Below are 19,435 nucleotides of genomic sequence, written 5' to 3'. Positions count from 1 at the left end.
TGAACAAACTTAATTAGTAAATACTGCTGAGCCAGTGATTGCTGGTACACAAATCTCAGGCCGGATAAATGTGCTGTTAAAGTGTTAGAATATGTCAAAGAAAACTGGAGTACCTGTAGTGTTTTAAGGCACTTTTAACTCCTGATCTCTGTATCATGTTGTGGTGGGGCTTCGTGGTTGATCTCTTCCTCCTCCTCCTCTGTCCATTCTCCCAGGCGAACTGGAGAGCGTCCAGAGAGACTTCCAGGTTGACTATACTGTGTCTGAGAACCTACGACCGAAACCAAATGTGTTCAAATCAACCTTATCAGATATCCACAAAGTAGTGTTCAGAGTTGACCTTCTCAAACAACTGCCAGTTGTTCACATTGATTTCAGTATTTACAGCCCACCTTTGCAAATCAAAATGTTTTTGATTATTGGTCCAGATGCAAAATTAAATCAGTTTTACAAACACTATATACACATCCCCAGCCAAGCAGTCAATATGCTTTTTCTGCTACTGTTGGTTAAAGCAATACCTAAACCAAAATAATTCCTCACAGCAATATGACTAAATAAATAATACAAGAAAACATCAGTTGAAGAAAAAATGCACTGGGTAGTTGACACTGTTGGCACAGAAAAAAAAGAACAAGTTAAAGCCAGTAAGATATCTGTTCTTATTCACTGTAATAATGAAGGAAATTGCAGCAGGGTTGTTAATTTAAATGAGGTGGATGCCTCTGCCTCTTCCTTGAAATAAACTGTTGATGTTTGCAAGCATAGAGTACCTTAAGCATCAAGTAGTAGTACAGAAGGAAGAACTGGACCCTGTCTACATCCATTCCTGCCTAGGTTACATCTCAGCTGGACTATAATCCAGGTAAAATTGCAGCACAGATATCTCTTATAAACAAGCAGAGCCAGACTGCCTGCTTTTACTTAAAAACAACAGACTGTCTCTTTATCGGAGAAATTTGAAAATAAAAACTGGGGGATTCTCGTGACCTTTTAAGAAGAGTGACATCCACATATCCTGTGTTTCCTCTCAATGAAAAAGTCTTTTTGTGCCAGAGCTAGGAAAAACCCTGGGATCACTTTATTAAGGAATCCAATCAGATCATCCTGTTTCGAGACCATAACTAACATGTTCGTTTGTCTTAACTGTTCTCAAGCTCTAATACCTCGAGCTCAAGATTTTTTTTAATGTGTTTTTTGTGCCTGCTGGTTGGAAGACACTTTTCAATTTAGAAACAAGTTGCTGAATAGCATGTTTCACATGTATTCAGGTTCGCAGCCATCACCACTGCCATTTCTGCTCTTACAAGCTGCATTTGGTGATCCAAAGACTGCTGCAGCACACTGGCCACTGGAGTCAGCTCTGCAGGGTCAGACTCATTTAATTTCTTCTTACTTGCAGAGGAAGTGGGGAACCAATGCCATTTCTGCCATGCCCCCCAAAAAATCACGGACCCTTCAGAAATAAACTCAACAAAAATTATGTAGGGAACAACTAGAAAATAAAAACAGAGGGGAGTGAGTAACAGGAACTTTAGTGGAAGGTCATCATAATGGAACCCTGATCATGTAATCCAATACAGGTAACCCTCGGCTAACAAAATATATGCATTCCATGATGTCACTTAATTATCTGAAGTAGAAATAACCTAGAAGGCAGAGGAATGTGCTCCAGAACCGGGAAAACATAGAGGACATTATTGTTAAATACTAACAAAAATTAGATGAACCTTGCTTGAAAACTGGAAACTTTTTTATTTATAAGAAATATTAAAGATTGCATTATCATTGTCTGGCTGAGTGGGACATGGTGTTGCATCATATCATCCATCGAAAAACTGAACACTGCTTCATGCATGTTATTTTTAGTATCAGTAGGAGTTAGAAGCTTAAGGTTAATCTTTAGGTTTGACTGTGCTAACCCAAATGAATGCACCGCTATACCCTATTCCACCACTTCTACCCACTATGTGGTACACATTTCTGTTGAGAGCAGGGTTTATGTTGCATTAGTGGGGGTAATAAAAGCACTTATCACTGGCAAAGAAATACATTTCTGTTATGAGGAGCTTGAATAAAGAGAAAGGGAGAAAGAAGTCTCAAAAAGCACATGTCAGGTTAGGCCAGGTGTTAGAGACTGCATACAGTATATCTTCACTGACCGTCTTCTGTTGATGTATAAAACATTCAGGTGTTTTTACAGAACAGCAAATCATTCAATTTTTTTCTTTGGAATAGCTTTCCATGACTTTTTAAAAATGCCATTTAAAAAAAAGAGCTTCACACTTTGTTACAAAGCAGTATCGTTCTCATATGATTTGTTAAGTTAGCTATTCCCCTTATGTGACATAAACTTTAGAAAAATAAACGTGCTTAGCTCTGATAGCCACATGACATTAAAAGCCATTAACTACTGTACTGTTTAACAAGTTCAAAGCTGATCATTAAGATACTGTGTACCTCACAATTAAAATGTTGTGCACAGAGAGATTGCAAGGATTTTTTTCCCTAAAGCAAAATAGGGAAGTAGATGTTTACATTAATAAAATGTTCATTATTATTTTCAAACTCCATCAAGAAATGACGAAATCAGTCTAAAATATTAGAGATTTAGTAAAAGTATTTTCTGTAATTACAGCAAATACAGTAAAGTAAGGAAACACCTAGAAATATAGAATAAACAAAATCCCAAAGTAAAACATAAGATGATGTGTTTCAAAGGTATAAGGAATGTGAAGTGAGAAAGCAAAATTAAAAATGTTATGTTTAATTGGTAGCCCATATAGACCATTATTGACATTTCCCTGACCTGGCATGTTGGATAGATCTCTCATTGGCACTGGTGCCTGCCAAAGTCCTGATATCCGCTGTGGTTGGGAACTTTGCTGGTGGACCTACAGCATGGAAAAAAAGGCAGAGTTGGGTTGCACGTTTACTTTCTTAAGTTAATGAAGATGAGCAGAAAAATATATGATGCCTTTTGTCTCAGTTTAATTCTGATTGGAATGTGGAAAATACAGAAATCTGATTATTGCCACAAACCCGTTGAACAAAAGGATGCAATTAATTTCTTAATATGAGCGTATACACAAAAGGTCTTTGATAAATGACCCTGAACAGGTCCAGCCTAATTTGATATGTAAATATTTGGCTAGTCCTTCAGACTTCTTTTTTAAGAGTCTTTTCATTGTACTGTTTTGCTTTCGTAATGTCATATTCCTGGCCCTTGATTTCTTTATATTTTTTCCTGCATCTGTTTCTGTTTGTAAATTACAATTAACTTGACCATGTGCTAGATGGGTTGAATGACCTCCTCCTCTTCCTCTTTGTACGTTTTCTTATGTTTTATTTTCTCCGTCGCATTGCTTAATGCTTAATGTTGTGGAGCCAAAATTAACTGCCCATTTTTGTACATGACACTTTACCATCAATAGGTTAAATTCACATGATTTGCTGTAGCAATAAAGCCCAATCCATTATACAGGATCGCAACCATCCCGGCCACAAACCGTTCTCCACACTGCGCTGGTGCAAGTACTGTAGTTCCTCACTATTAATCCACAGATCACTAGGATTAAGAACAGCTTCTACCCTACTGCAGTAAACATCCTTAACAGCTAACTGCAATGCCTCAGATTCAATGCATGTCTGCACTATGAATTTTTTGCGTGGCTTACTATGTATTTTTTTTTCCAGTACAACATATATTGTTCTGCTGTTATTACTTATTCTGTTTGTAATGTTCCGTTGTGTGGTGTTGTCTGTTGTACTGTGTATTTCCCAATGTGAATATGACACATATGACAAGAAACTCCTCTACTCTACACATCGAAGGTCAGTACCCACCTCATGCATGTAAATGGCATGAAGACTCATTTCAGCAGAAGCAAATTCTGACTGTAGAGCCGAGTGGTTGGCACTCCGTATTCTGGAGTCACTTGCAGACATACTGAAAAACAATGAATCAATATTTATATTAATATTCAAAAATGTAATTCTCACAAAGATAGTGTTAATTTGTTCTAGGGCACTGCAAATTTTTATAACACTAAAAGAAACAAGCCTGAATAGCAGAATTTCCTTTAGTTTCTAGTCTTTTACGTTGTGTTGCTACAATGAAACAGCAATAGAAAGTAAACGTGCAAACAAACATGAAATAGGAAATGTTTTTGGTGGACATTTCTGATGTCATTTCAGTGTATAATGCTAATAATGTGTACAGTTTCTATGACAAAGATATGTGCCAAGGTAAACAACTTAAAATAGTATAACATAACTTCAATATATTTTATTTGTTTTCCATCAAATATACAAAACCATGAAAGACAAGAAAACAAACACATAAAACATACCCACACTCACCCACACAATGCCTCACATACAGCTTGAGCTCAGAAAGTATACACCATACAGAACTTACTTGGGTACATTTAATATGCTATATATATCAATACCCATATAGCTATTTATTATCGTATACATAAATACACGTGCCCAGATAACACTAGTATTTTAATTGTAATCATGGAATGAAAAGTTAACGTCTCTCTTCCTTCTCTTAGTAACAGGCCAAGACAGTCATGCTCTGAGATTACCTCTCGTCTATGATGGTCCTTTCACTGCGGTACATGGGGCTCTCAGGGTAAGTGGAGGGCAGCAGGGTGTGCGATCGTGTCCGGCTGGGGAGGTGTGAGGTGCAGAGGGACGCCAGGACACTAGCAGCGGCGGAGGCAGTGTTGCTGGGTGGGACAAAACGTCGATCTCTGCCAGGCAGCCCTGAAGCTGTGAGGACTGGGTGAGCCAGAACACTGGCTAAAAGGTTTTCAGGCTGGGGAGACAAAGACAAACACAGTTCAGGAAAGCTGAACCACTCAGAGATATTTTGAAAAAAAAAAAATAGGGATCTGAGAGATTCCTTCAATTACATTAAGTGTGACTGACCGCTTGATGTTTAAGCTATCGCAACGTTTCATTAAAAAATACAGAACAAATTAGTCTGGATTACCACTTTGGCATAATAATTAAAATACATTTAACAGAAGTCTAAATCCTGTTTTTCAATTAACGTAACATGAACAGGCCTGGCAAGATCACATTACCAATTTGTATTCCATTTGAATGAAAAAAATGCCTCCAGAAATTCAAACCATCATGACACATTCTACATGAAAAACCTGCAGTCTGTACTGATGAGTTGGGTTGTACAGTATCCTGAGAAGGCTGATACTCACTGCGGTGCCCGACTCGTTGGACAGCAGTGAGGTGCAGAGAGGGGCTTCAGACAGGATGTGCTGAGCAGGGGGGGCCCCAGCAGCATCCTGCTGCACCTTCTCCTTCAGGTGGCTGATGAAGAAGGAGCTCTCCTGGGGAGGCTGCCAGTGAGGGTTCTTGATGGTAAAGTGCATCAGTGATAGCTCTGTCTTGCCATTTTCGGCCTGCTGGTACACTGAGGCTTCTGTCTGGCCTTCAGACAGCCACTGGAGACAAGTGAGTAATGGAGGATGGTGAGATTCATGGGTAAAAAGAGGAGATGATCAAAAACATCTTTTGGACGTACTGTAGTTCAATTATACTCTTTGCGAGGGGGCAAAAGGTTCAGACAAGATGAAGATCCTACTGCCCCTTACACCTCCTACCCCAAATTCTCAAACACTTAACTTACATCCTGCTTTAACACAGACCCCTAATAGGGCCTACAATTCTCAAAGCATTCACAACTTTAATTAAAGAGTACATCAGAAATGGCGACACTTAAAATAAGTTACAATCTTAAAACTGTGCCACATTATTTCAAACATTTTCTGAAAAAAAATTCTGGCACAAACATCTAAATCCATTCAGTTTAATGTTTAAAGCTTTACCAGGCACTTTAATCTTCAGTTTAAAACTGTGTTGATGATGCTGTGGATTAAACACTGCTCTGTGATTTGACCAGGGTGTGCTGACTGACCTGGGGGTTCCCGTGCTTGCGAATGTCCATCTGAGCAAAGGAGCAGATGTCGCCCACGCCTACCACCTCCACGGTAAAGTTGCGGAAGAAATCAATTATCTCCAGGGACTTGCGCCGCAAGAAGAAAATTAAAATAAAGGGAGTGATGATGGGACTGAGCAGCTCCTCCAGGATGAAAACCTGCAACAGAAACACCACACTACTGTGTCAGCATCTACAGGCAGACCAACAACTGGTCAAGTCATCATAACAAGTCACGCTGAAGTGAACATAAAATTCTTATTAATTATTATACTAGTCTTCAGGTAAATTATCTGCAGTGCTTCTGATAGGCTAAACAACTTACTTGCCAGATGGCTGCACATATTTTAGCACAGACCCAATGAGCACCAGATTACAATACTTCTCTATCTAAACCTCATACTGTACATGTAGTTCACAACATCATAGGCTTTTTCTTAAAAGTGATAAAAAAGTAAAATCATAACATAAATCCAAAAAGATATACTGTATGGCCAGATAGAATTATCTTGTGAAATACATGCAGTTATTTTTCATAATTTATTTTCATAACCAAATAAATTCTTCTTTCAATAAAAAAAATTGTAGCTACTGTATATGAAACTGTCATTTTATAGACAAATAATAGCAAAAAGGTCAATGGCCTGAGTGTCTCACATGCAGTACTGGGAAAGTTCTTAAAGGTGAATGACACAAACGTGTTTTGTGCATAATACTTTACAACCAGATAATGTTTTTCAATAATTGTTTTTCAAAGGAACCAAAACATACTAATGCAAGAGAAGAGTACAAATTAGGCTAATGTGGTGATCTCTGTTACGTCTTTGAGCTGCTTATAATAAAAGAATGATAAGTGGAGCAGCTGGAACTGGATTTTTCCAATTTGTGAGACTAGATGCTACTAAATTGTCCCTTTCACATGATATTACACTCTTGATTTCTAACTTGAGTATGTTGTTCATGGGTAATATTTTGATCTGATTGAACAACTGCATTTTGATTGTACTTGTACTGACTGTATTTTGGTCATAACAGAGCCAGTTATTATCATTCAATAAATATAAAATTTGCAATTTTATATTTTTTTTTCAATTTGGGGAAAAAAACAATTAAAAGTTTGTGACACTAAATATCCATGATAGAAACAGCAAACGTGTATATGCTTTCCTTTTAACCTTGCAACAAAACATCAATGAATGGTAATTTACCAGAAAATGTCAAGTACCAAGAACATTTCTTCAGTCTTTCCTCTGATGAGCAGATTTCCAACTATCTAACTACAAGTTGTTTTAAGCTTGTCATGTATAAAATCAGACCCTCACCGCTTTGTACTGAAAAAGCTGAGCCATTTCATCCCGAGTCTCACTTTTGTTAGCATTTCCCTTCCAGTGGTCAGGCATGTAATGAATGTGAGCCAGCACACACTGCAGGAGCTGCTCTGGGCACCACACCATGTGCTCATCAGGGATGAAAGACCTGCAAAACATACATGGTGAAAAAGCTGGCAGACAGACCAATTTGGAATGGCCACTGTTGAGGGCTGTCTTACAATCTTAAAAAACATGTACTCAGCATGGTACTAACTGGCAAAAGATCCTAAAAACATTCCAGCTACAGGGCTATTTTGCAGCAAGCTTTTTAGCTTTGACTGATAGATTTGACCTATTTTAGAGATAAGGAATTGCAATAAATACCTTTACAAGGATTTTGACAGGAAAAGGATGTAAAGTTTATAGCCATCTCTGTTGTTATAAACACAGCAAGCATATAAAAATGCAATGCAGAAAACATATATAAAATTCTGCACTTCTTCCACTAAAAAGATGAAGATATTATATACTGTATATATGTGAGATATTTTAACACTGCTTTTTGAAACAACCATTACATCTGATCTCAACTTTCTGCAGAAATTGCTGTTCCTTTCCAAGTTTCATCCACCTTTTTCTCTTATAAATGAAAACTCAAATGATAACTTAATGGGATATCCAAAACAAGGACATTTTAATCCCAAGACACACCAGCTATGTAAAGAAATTATTGGACAAGTATGTTCATTTATCCAATACCATTACTGTATGTCTACAAGTTTAGCAACAAAAGTAAAAAAAACATGTCAAGGTTTTTATCCATTTTTTTAACAATGCAAATAAAAGAAACAGAAAGACGGGTCCAACAGTTCAGACCCATATCCTGTACTAACCTGGAAATGGTGATGACCACACCTAGAATGGTGATAGCAGTAAGGATGTGCTGAACGGTGAGCACATCCTCATCATACACAGTCAGTGTAATCAAGACGGCCAGGACAGAGCCCGAGAAGAAGGCCACATTCTTGGCGATAACGGCGAGAAGTGGTGAGGTGAAGGAGTTCATGTACTTGGACACAGGCTTGTAGCCACGGCCCAGGCGGCTGTGCAGTTCATGGTCCAGTTCGTTGAAATGGCGCAGATATAGACGCCCATAAAGGGACCAGCGCCGTGCCCCCAAACTGCCAGGCTCCCGCTTAATGATTTCTGTATAACTAAAGAATGCATATAACACCTGCCACACCAAAATGAAGGGGCACAGCAGGAGGTTGGCCAGCCCTGTAAGCAGGATGATGTGGCTGAGCTGCTGGGCCAGTTCCAGGCGGTTCCCGGCTCGCTTGTACTTAGGGTGGAGGTTCCACTTGTTCTGGAAAAGGGAGCCAGGCCCCCAGAAGAAGATGAGCTCAAAGTTGTACTTTAATCCCTGTGTGAGGAAGACCACGTCCCCCAGCAAGGGCACATGGAGGTTAACAGGCAGGAGGGATTTGTTGACCATGGCTACCATGTAGTTTTTGAAGCGCAGAATGCGGTGGTAGATGTCCAGCTCAGTCAACTCTTTCTTGTGGATGCACATCTGCTGTTCTCGCTGCAGGCTGATCAGTCGGTCCTGTACCTCCTGCCAGCTATAATTACACAGCTCATCCTGGAATGTAAGCAAGACATAGAGGAATCGAGCTAGAGACTGGGTGGTCACTTTGTTGGAAATTAAAACCGAATCTGGGCTGTATAATAGACTTGGTTTAGAAGCTAAGCATATAAAACATTTAATGAACAAATGAAAGAATTCCTCTTCATTAGAGAACAACAGTGGCACCTTTAAAAATAGTTACAAAAAGTCTGGGGTTCTGAGTGGTTCCTCTAGTAAAGGTTCTACTAGAAAACTAGTAAGCTGGTAAAGGCCAACAGTCTACACACTAGCAAATCAGATTTGATTTCATTTTATCACTGCAATATGGATTCTTAAAGGGGCAGAGCATAATTGGCTGAGTGTGGTTTTTAGACAGGGGCTTGTTTTGGCAAGGGTTTCCCCTGCTTAGAATGCAACAGCAACCCCTTTGACGTGCCAGGAGCCTGTCAGCATGCAGTGATGTTAGTGAAAGCTGCATCAAAATCAACTCTCTTGTATACATCTTGGGGTGATCAGTGTAACAAATTGCAAATGTCACTGACAAGACCACATTCTGGAGGACAGTATTCATGGTCTTCATCTCTGCATGCAAGATGTAAGGGATGTGGAGAGCTCATTGTAGTCAGCTGTTTCTAATTTGTATTTGTAAGCTGGGGGTATAAACAGAAAAAAAATAGATTTCAAAATGAAATATCAAATGTATGGCATTTACGTCTATGTGACATATTTGTTAACTGATCAGTTAAGGCTGGAAAGGCATTTTTCTTCATAATGACTTTACTTTACTTTAACGAAACATTGAATTAAGAAGTGAAGTGCAGTATGGTAAAAAAAAAGATTCTACTTTGTCTTCTTGGCTATTATTCTGGTATCCTACAAAATAAATAAAAAAAAACACCAGACAACCAGAGACAGGGTTCTGTACTAAATGGGGATCCTGTCTTATTGCTGTCTTGTCTTTTTTATATGGACATCACTGCTAAGAATGAGGATGCATAAAAGACTTAAAAGGGCTAGACTAACAATTAAAGACTGCTCCAAATCTTAAGATGCGCAACAAAAATCGAATAACAAATCATCCTTATTGTCTCCAGTTGCTCTGCCTGATCTTTTTTCAATAATTTAGATGAAGAAAGCAACTAAGTTCACATAAGAATGTGCATTGAAGTTCTATCCTGGACCTAGGTCTTTTTATATTAAGTAACCAACAATCAAACAAAACACTGCTTTATCCTCTTTCACAGCACAAAATCAGGTCTCAAAGGGCCACAAACCCAATTCAGGTTTGCCAGTATTTGCAAAACCTTTCTGCTTGTAACCTAAGAGAAAAGTGATCATTCCATTATATGAGTCTCTTACACAACACTGATCCAGTGTTGGTGGTTCTTTAGTAAACCATTTTCTTATGGCAGTTTCTTACTGGCAGCTAAAAGAATTCCTAATATATATCTATCCATTAGTTCCATGTAGTCAAAAGTAAAATTACCCAAATACGTAACAGAGAATTCAAAAGGTATGTCTAGGTTTTCTATATTATTAAAAGTCCAATATTGTTGTATTTCCGGGCATGACCAGAATATGTGTAAATAGTTGCTTGTTTTCCACATAACCTCTAACATTGTGAACTGATTCCTTTTGTTTTGCTTGAATATTAGGACTGATAAAAAAAACAAGAAATGTCTCCAAACATGTGAACTGGTGGAGTTTTGTTGAAATGTACATATGTTCTTCCACTGTTCTGTAGAAATTGTTTTATTGTTTTCTTTTAAACAAAGATAATAAAACAAAAAATATCGTATATTTTGTATTATATATTCTATTGAATCTTTTTTAATATCTTCAATGTTATTATACAGTTTTGATATTATTACCTTGTGGTTGCTTTGCTGGTACAAAGCTATAAAATTATCCAGCAATGTATTACCTAGCTCTGTATTTGGTTGTTTTTAGAGCTAGGTCTTATGTCTTTAATGCTTCTTCTTTAATGCTTCAGAAGGGTTTATTGTATAGCGCAAATAAGTTCATGTGGAAGGAAATCACGATATTTTCAAATGTTGATGTAAGCATTTTACACATAGACTAAGTTTTAAAACATGATTTGAAATGCAGATCTCAAAAGTCAGACCTATTTTTCTCCAAGAAGCAACAGACATTTTGTAAAACCATGAGATTGTAATCACAAAGAAAAATGAACAAGTAATAGGTTTATTCCATGCTGAAAAAAAGAAGAAAGAAAACACAATGTTTCGGCCATGGAGCCCTCTTCTTTTTCTTCCTATTTGTACTGTATGTGGTCTTTCTTTGTATGTTTTGCAAAGGTATAATAGCCTGGTGAGCAGTGTTCCAGGTTTGTTGCAATCAATGCACTTGTTGCTAAAAGAGAATTTAATTAATCCCCATCTCTACAAAGTCTATTAATTCACTCTTCCTCACAGAAGATGAACTGAGAAAAAAAACTTTAAAAAGCCAAAACAGCATTGTGCTGCCATCTACTGGTAACTATCGATAAAAACAAATTACAAATGATATTGACCAATTCATTATACCTCACTGCACAATTCTACATGCAGTATTTAATTAACAGTATTGTGTTTCTCTGCTGTTTTAATACAAACCTTCACAATCACTGCCCTTTAAAAAAGCATTCACTTTAGTAAATGAGGCCCTGACAGACATCAGGAAATCTTACCATTGTTATTTTCAGTGCTTTGATATAAAACTGACGGATCTCCCAGTAGCTAAGGAGGTTGCAGAACACTTTGATCAGCCGATAAATCCAGAAGATAGCTGCCATGATCAGAAGGAAAATGATCCAACCATTTTCTTGAATTCTGAATACAGAAAAAAGGGAAAAAAATGAAAACAATCCTTTCACTACATTTAGATATGTCACCAGCCCAGAGCTACAGAAAAGCTTTTCTGTAGTAACAGAAAAACTTCTGTGAACAATGCATTCTATTAAATCAAGGAAAACACCTCCATTCAGCTAAAGACCATTATTCTTCCCTGCTTAGTAAATGATCTATCTTTATGTGAATGGTAATTTTAAATGTGGATAGCTCTGTGGTCTGTTGGAAGTGCTGCTGCCTCACAGCTAATGAGTTCCGTGTTAAGATTCTGTCTTAGGGAACCTTCTGTGTAAAGATTACATACAGGTACAGTACTCTCCTCACGGTAATTTTTTTTTTCAGGTACTCAAGTTTCCTCCCACATACCAAGCACTTAAACACACGAGTGTGTGAGGAAACACGATTAATAGGTTCTAAATCCGCAAAATTCAAAAAGCAACCCACTGGAGTTCTTTAGAATCAAGAGTGAAACACGAACAAGAGGACACAGGTAAAAAAAAAAACACAAGTAAAATCTATGAGCAAGTGCATTTAAACCCAAGAACAAGAGGCACTTCCTTAAAGAAAAGATTGTGGAGGAAGAAGAGCAAACTACCCAGCCTTGTTGCTGAAGTTGATGCCCTGGTGTCTTTTAAGAAACATCCATGGGTCACTTAGTTACTGACAAAAGTAGGCCAAGAGGCCTCCCCACATTTTTAACTGATCTTAAGTTCTGTTCTCATCCTGTCTAGGTTAAATTACCATGCCTAATTATAAAATGCTGAACAGACATGCAAATTAGTCTCTGTTGACGTCACTTGATGCGTCTTAAGATGCAAACAGCATCTGGCCCCTTATAAACCATCCCCAGCCTCACATAGAATCCTGAGGAAAAAAATACAATTAAGTAATACTTGAATCAGTATTTTGTGTGGGAAAAAAGTGGAAAACTAGAAAAAATAACCATAAATGGTACAGGCTACTAAGAAATAATCACATTAAAATTAGTCCCATAAATGAGTGAAGCATATTGAGCATTCCGGAATCCGTAGACCATGCTCTTTATCGGAAATAACATGCGCATTAGGCAAGCCAAGCTCTGTCTGTTACACCATATGCTAACCCAGATACTATACATTAAGCCTCTTACAGGAGCAGAATGTAATTGTAACTTATGCTGTAGTCAGCAATCACTGTTTTCTTAATAGAAAATAATTTATTTTTATAGTAAGGAAAACTTCACAAAAAATCACACAAAAACGTTGTAACACATCAGATCCTGGTGTTAATGTTAAAATTTCTATCTACCTAAATTTTCTTTCTCAGTTACCATCATTTCAGGATAACAGCTTCATTCTATTATTTTCAACAACAAACTTTTAAGACTTCCTCAATTTGTAATTCAAGAGTCCAACCCATTTGCCTAGAGCAAATGCATTTTTTGTATGCAGCATTCTTTTCATACATTTCTAATGCTACCTGAAGAATACTTAAAAGTTACAAAGTTAATGGCTGATTGGTTTGAAAGCCATCACAAAGATATTCATTTTGTTCTTTTTACCTGAAAATAGTGAATTCTCACTGTGCCTTGTGCTATTACACTATAACTTATAAAAAATAATATAGACCCATCAATAAACAGTTAATGTTTTTTTTTTACAGTACATCAAGTACTGTGTGCAGCTACTGTGCAGCTTCTAAGGAACAGTGTATGTTCGGCAGCTTCTCTGCAACTGTGTCTGGTTCAGGCTTTATGTTATCAAGGAAACACAGAGTTAGCTTAACGAAGAAACTGAACTACTTGTGCATGCTGAATCAGCTGGATATCAGCCTCTCGCCAGGCATTAACATGCTTACATTCCTCATTAGTTCATTATCTCCCATATTCACAGGTGGATGGCAACAATTGCCCTCTGGATACTCATCTATTAATCAGTATGTCTTGCAGTGGCACATAGCACCAACAGAACCATCTACACTCAGTATTTTAATGTTAAACAATCAGCAATAACTGAAAAGCAAAGGTAGTGACAGCACTACAAATGTCTGAACACAAACTAATACTGAGCACATTGCTTGAAATGGTAGTACAACCTTGAGTTGCATATAGTATGTTAGCCTTTCTTTTAAAACATTAACATGTTTCTAAAATTTGAGTTATCTGTTCAGTCCTATTTAAGCACTATTATTATGTAGTATATTTTAAATTTGCTGAGGGCGTGGGCCTTATTCATCAGCATTTTCACATCTTGTACACTCTGTTAACTAATATTAAACATTCTCTTTATATGCATTCTTTTACTCATTATTTTTTATCTTCATATACAGAGTAGTCTTTCTTTTTCTTGTAAGTTTAATATCCTATTCCTTACACTGACATTTTCTTTCATTAAAGTGTAAATTTAGCAATAAAACAGTGTAAAAACACACATACCTGTACTTTATCTTAAAGATGAAAATTACTGTTAAAAATCCAGGGGCATATGTTTTACACATTAATTGTTCTTTAACTTGGGATGATTTTGTTGCTAAAGCCTCTTTTTTTTAGAACTACTATAATTACATTTACAAAGTCTTTAAATCTTAAAATATATTCTCATCATAAACCTGAAACAATAGAGCAAGAACCTTAAAGAACTCTGTTTATAGGATTCCATTCATTTAATGCATTATGATCCTTTTTCTTTATTTCAAAAACATAACAGTTTAAGTCTATAGGAATCCAATCAAAATTCTCATGTCAAATTAGGGTAACTGTTTTCTTTCATTTAATTTATTACCAAACTTCATTAAAAATTGTAATACAAAATCTTAAAAGATACAAAAACCATTTTATAAGGTATTGCCTACATAACGGCATATTAATATTTGTAAATTTTTAACTGTAACCCTTAGCTTCGCATGAATGGAGAAGTTTGCCTCACAATGGCCACAGTGTGTGGCCACTCTACTGATGTTTCTGAAAGAAAAATAACCTAAAAAGTGATGAGACTTTAATCATTAAGACATTTTATCTAAAAATGCTCCAGAGAAGAGGCTTATCATCTTGTTTCTCTAGTTGTAATTATAAAAGCAATGAAGAAGCAGATTATACAACAAAATCAATTTGCACCTGCAGGGCAATAAACCTGGAGTAGTACATATAAGGCCTGCAACACTGGACTCTTGTTTACAGCAGTCCAATGTAAAGAGAACTCACTTGCTATTGAATTTCACATCACAAGAGCTGGCATATCAAACCTCTCATAACAGATGGCCAAGTGAAACATTTAGCACCACATGCTTCCCTCCTCATCACTGGCAAGGGAATATTATGTCATTTATTTTTTAGAACTTCAAAAGAATCCCGATCTTTTCAGCTGAACCAAAGATATAAACACATGCTGCTCAGGATTCATAAGAAATTAGCTTCTTTTTTAAAAAAATGAAACAATTATTTTGAAGGTTTATCACTTCAAGATCTTAATTTGTGTGCAGAATGTGTAATTTGTGTTGGGTCTTAAGCAATGTTGTGTGGTGTTGGGAACAGAAGATGGCACTTAGGGAAGAATCCACTCAAACCTCATATTAATAGAAAGCTTTTAACTGGTCTTTTACATCACTGTCATAAATACTCATCTGTATATTGCCAGCATAGCATAACTGCTCTTCCACCTTTATTTTATAGTTTTTACTGTATATACTCTTTGTTTACATGTAGGGTTATGGTCACTGAAAGGGAATCATATGGAAATATTGAATGAATTAAAATAACGGGGGAAAATGAAAAATGCATGCTAACTTTGAGTCAATATGTTTTCGTTTTATAGCCTGAGTCTAAAAGCTTCACTGAAGACTAAGAATCATGCAGTACTTGGGAATACTGCCCAGCATTCTCTGGCTCAGTATCTGCAGTGTTCTATCATCTCTTAAAATACAGCTGCCATTCGTCACAGATGATTTCACAACATTGAAAGTTTAAAAACACAGCTAATATGAGGAACTAAAAAGTATCATGTTTTGTAAGTTGAGTTCATGAGTTTTGCAAGATTTTTTAAAACATTTCTTAAAACTCTGCAGGACCCTTTGCGATTGATGTAAAATTATAATAAATTATGAATAATTAATTTCAGCTTAAGGTTTCAAATTCCTTAGCTTCATACCCATTAAAATTTCCTTCCACACCACGTACAATGAGTGGTACAGTATATCTAATTGACTAATAAGTCAAAACCAAATCATACTTGCTTTTCTTGATATATATATATGAAAAATGGTCTACTACAGGCTAATGTAGATTTTGCTGAATGTAAATTTTCTTACTAAATGTCTACGTAAGGTTATAAGTAAAGGTTAGTTTAGAAAACCAGTTTTACAAAGGGGCAACAATACAAACATTTTTAAATTTACTCCAAAACATCAAGTAGTTATATTCAAATCCTCATTCTGAGTAACTGAACCTGTACACCTCATTTCTGGAACCTTCCTGATCTGCAGAAAATGAATGTTCTATGTACTGTAGAACAGTTCGGCACTTACACAGTTCACTTCAGAATTACTAAAACGCATCAAGAAACAGGAATCTATTAACTGAATTTTTAAACAATGAAGACGTTCATTGGGTATGGACCCGCACATTACAAAATGCATCTCAAGAAGAAAGGAGAGTATCCTGACCCTCAGCAGACTGAACCCCCGATATACAGTAAGTATGATCGCACCTCTTAGTGCACTGTTGGCTGGGCAGGATGGCATCTGGCAGTGTAACTTTGCTCCTGTCCAGAGGTCCGAGGTTGTGTGTTGTGTGATTCACTGCCTTGTTAGCAAAAAGCACATCATACTCCACACAGTTGAAGAGAAAAGTGGTAAAGGTGACCACAAACAAGAACTGTCTGCAAAGAGAAAATGACATCGAAAACAAGCAGAAAGAAAAATTAATAGTTTTTGAAATCCCAGAAAATTAAACACACAAGCAGAATAGAAAACTCCTTGTTTGATCTTACCAATTTCATGACTACAAAATGGCTACTTCACCCCAAAACCAAACAAAGTGAGAAATGAAGTGATGAATGTGGTTAGTACAGTATATGGGGGAAAGCCACCAACCACACATTCCATCTTGACGAGTCACTGCTATCAAATGAAAGAACAGTTTGCAAAAGGACTATGAGGTAGGCACATTAGCACTGTATAAAAAAATCATACTTGTAGGACATCAGGAAGACAAGCTCCAGCCATGCTTAAATCTGATTAAGATTCCCTTTGATTCAATGGCTGCTTACGGGGAGTATGTAATTAGTTCTGGTGATTTACATCCAGGTGGTAAAGTAATCACATCTCAAACCACAATCATCACTGGAACAGCTTGTGAGTAGATGCTGGAGAGAAATATGATTCAGCTTTTAAGATTTAATGATTCATCTGGTAAGGATAACAGTGGTCCCTACCGGGATTGGTTATTAAATCTCAACAGTAATTAATTGCCAGTAACACTAAATTTGACAAAATCTGAATCAAGCACAAAATCGTACTGGATAGTTGCCATGTTGTCGAAAAACCCTGGTTTCACCACACACAAGAGAGAGAGTTTGTAATGTAATGACTAATGTAATGAGATGTACAAGAGAATAATCCAGAAATGTTCCAACGTGATCTACGTGCAGAGTTTACAAGTAAGTAGTGCTGGGCGATAATTCTATAACGATAATTATCGCGATATAATTTTCCTCGATATAATTTTAACAAAAGTTCGATAAATGTTCGATATATATGTTTATGCTTTGCGCATGATATGCACATGCACACAAAATACTGCGCGAGTGCGGGTGCGTGTTGCAGACCGGGCAGCTAACGTGGTGTTGTTTACCCACACGGTGGTGGCTGACAGGATTGTAGCTAGAGTGGAGAAATGAGTGATACTGAAGCAAATGTAGTGCTGCCAACGACCAGCTCGAAGGACGATGACATCGTCGACAGAAAAGGTCATTTAACTTCGGTAATTTGGAAATATTTTGGCTTTTTACGATCAGACATAAAACAGAGCACTTTAAACTTTGAAGTCTGTCTGAGCCATCTTCTATGTGTGTTTTATCACACTGCAGTATTTAACTTTTCTATTAAGATATTTATTTTGTAAATTTTACTCATGCATATTTTGACATAAAAAAGACTTGAATACTCTCTACCTCAGATTTATTTAATGTTTCTGCTGTTTGGCAAGTGTTTGTTGTGTTCTTAAAATAAAAGAGTTGTTTAATTTACCAATTAACTGTCTGGTTTCTTCAACTTTCACTCAGGAGAAAAAATCTGCCTTTAAACTTGAAAGAAATAATGATTTGACATTATTTATCGTGATAATTATCGATATCGACTGATATGAAAATTTCTATCGTGATGATGTTTTTGGCCATATCGCCCAGCCCTACAAGTAAGTAGTATTCACTTCATGTCACTGGAAGTTTTATTGCCTCGTTCTGAATTGGAAAAAATGGCACTGCTCATACCTGGAAATTTTGTGATGTAAACTGGAGGTTTTACATATTACTATGTACATTTTACTTTAATTGTGGTTTGAAATGCACTCATCAATGCTGATTCTTTCAAACCCCTAAGCATAAAAATAGCATTGAAGTTTCCCTTTAAAGCAGGCAATTGGTTTTAGCACATGCAGATATTTTACTGATTTGTCTGAACATGGCTTCTATATAAAAACCTTAGAAAGCGGCAATATCACCCAAAAAAAATCTTGAAATTACAGCATACTTCTTATTGACCATTTAACCTACAGTAGTAAAGGCATTAGCAATCAGTAAATATCAGTAAATACTTACACCAGTTCAAAAAACTCAGTCAACATCATACAGGCAAAGCCATTCTTCTGGTGAAAGTGATAGATGTGGAGAGGAATGTTAAAGAAATATGATACCCTTCTTATAAGGTGCAAAATTCAAACCTACAATGATAAATAACATAACATGTACTTTTAGAAGACAGGGAATTTACATGTTCTCTGCATGAGGTACAATATCCTTTGAAAATGTTATTGCACAGAATCCATATGCTTAACTTTACATACTGTCTTCCACTGTAATCAAAGTATAGAAGAATGGTGTTAGATGAAGTCAACCACAACTTTCCCCTGAAATCATCTGTTGCAACTTTATGCTAAACTTCCTGGGTGAGTGTGTAAACTGCAATGCTGCTTTACTGTCTTAGTGTTTTGGGTTAGTGCATTTCTCAGGGATAACAGTTTTAAAACAGCCTTAAATTTGATTTACAACAAAATTTGATCTGAGCCTTGTGGTTGAAATATATCCCCATTCTGTATCATAAAAAGTACGAACTGTCTCATTCTTCACCATTATATATTATTGTAAAGTATATCATTGTAATATATGACTGCAATTACTTCAAAAAAGGCTTTTGCTAAGCAAAAAATGAGAATAATAATACTATTTATACTATAAACATTTTTTTTTATAATTTACATATCTTATTAAAGAAAGAAGCAACTTTAAAAAATGGGTTAGTATTTTGCATATGGGTGACATTAATTGGTGTCTCTAATTTGCCCCTGGGTGCATAAGTTTACACTGTCCAGGGTGCTGTACCATCTTGTGCCTCACATTTCTGTGATAGGCTTCATGTTGTAATGGCCCTTACTAGGAATAACAGGCTTTCCGTTTGCATACTGTTTTTGCATACCTAAAACATAAGAGAA

General features: G+C 36.6%; 1 protein-coding gene across 1 annotated transcript in view; it reads right to left on the bottom strand.

Moving 5' to 3' along the window:
• The window catches only part of atg9b (autophagy related 9B), a 32,150-nt gene that overhangs the window by 1,843 nt on the left and 10,872 nt on the right, over positions 1 to 19,435 (bottom strand). Inside the window, exons 4-14 of the mRNA XM_088918984.1 lie at positions 18,546 to 18,610; positions 16,437 to 16,607; positions 11,598 to 11,739; positions 8,175 to 8,923; positions 7,294 to 7,447; positions 5,951 to 6,130; positions 5,232 to 5,477; positions 4,596 to 4,828; positions 3,847 to 3,949; positions 2,810 to 2,894; positions 114 to 271 (exon numbers count right to left, since the gene is read on the bottom strand). Coding sequence (XP_088775110.1) covers positions 135 to 271; positions 2,810 to 2,894; positions 3,847 to 3,949; positions 4,596 to 4,828; positions 5,232 to 5,477; positions 5,951 to 6,130; positions 7,294 to 7,447; positions 8,175 to 8,923; positions 11,598 to 11,739; positions 16,437 to 16,607; positions 18,546 to 18,610 — 2,265 coding nt within the window. The 3' untranslated portion in view covers positions 114 to 134. The remainder of the gene's footprint in view (positions 1 to 113; positions 272 to 2,809; positions 2,895 to 3,846; positions 3,950 to 4,595; positions 4,829 to 5,231; positions 5,478 to 5,950; positions 6,131 to 7,293; positions 7,448 to 8,174; positions 8,924 to 11,597; positions 11,740 to 16,436; positions 16,608 to 18,545; positions 18,611 to 19,435) is intronic.

Source organism: Atractosteus spatula, chromosome 6, assembly GCF_055471065.1.
Source record: "Atractosteus spatula isolate fAtrSpa1 chromosome 6, fAtrSpa1.hap1, whole genome shotgun sequence".
Lineage (NCBI taxonomy): Eukaryota > Metazoa > Chordata > Actinopteri > Semionotiformes > Lepisosteidae > Atractosteus > Atractosteus spatula.
This window is presented reverse-complemented; position numbering and strand designations above follow the sequence as displayed.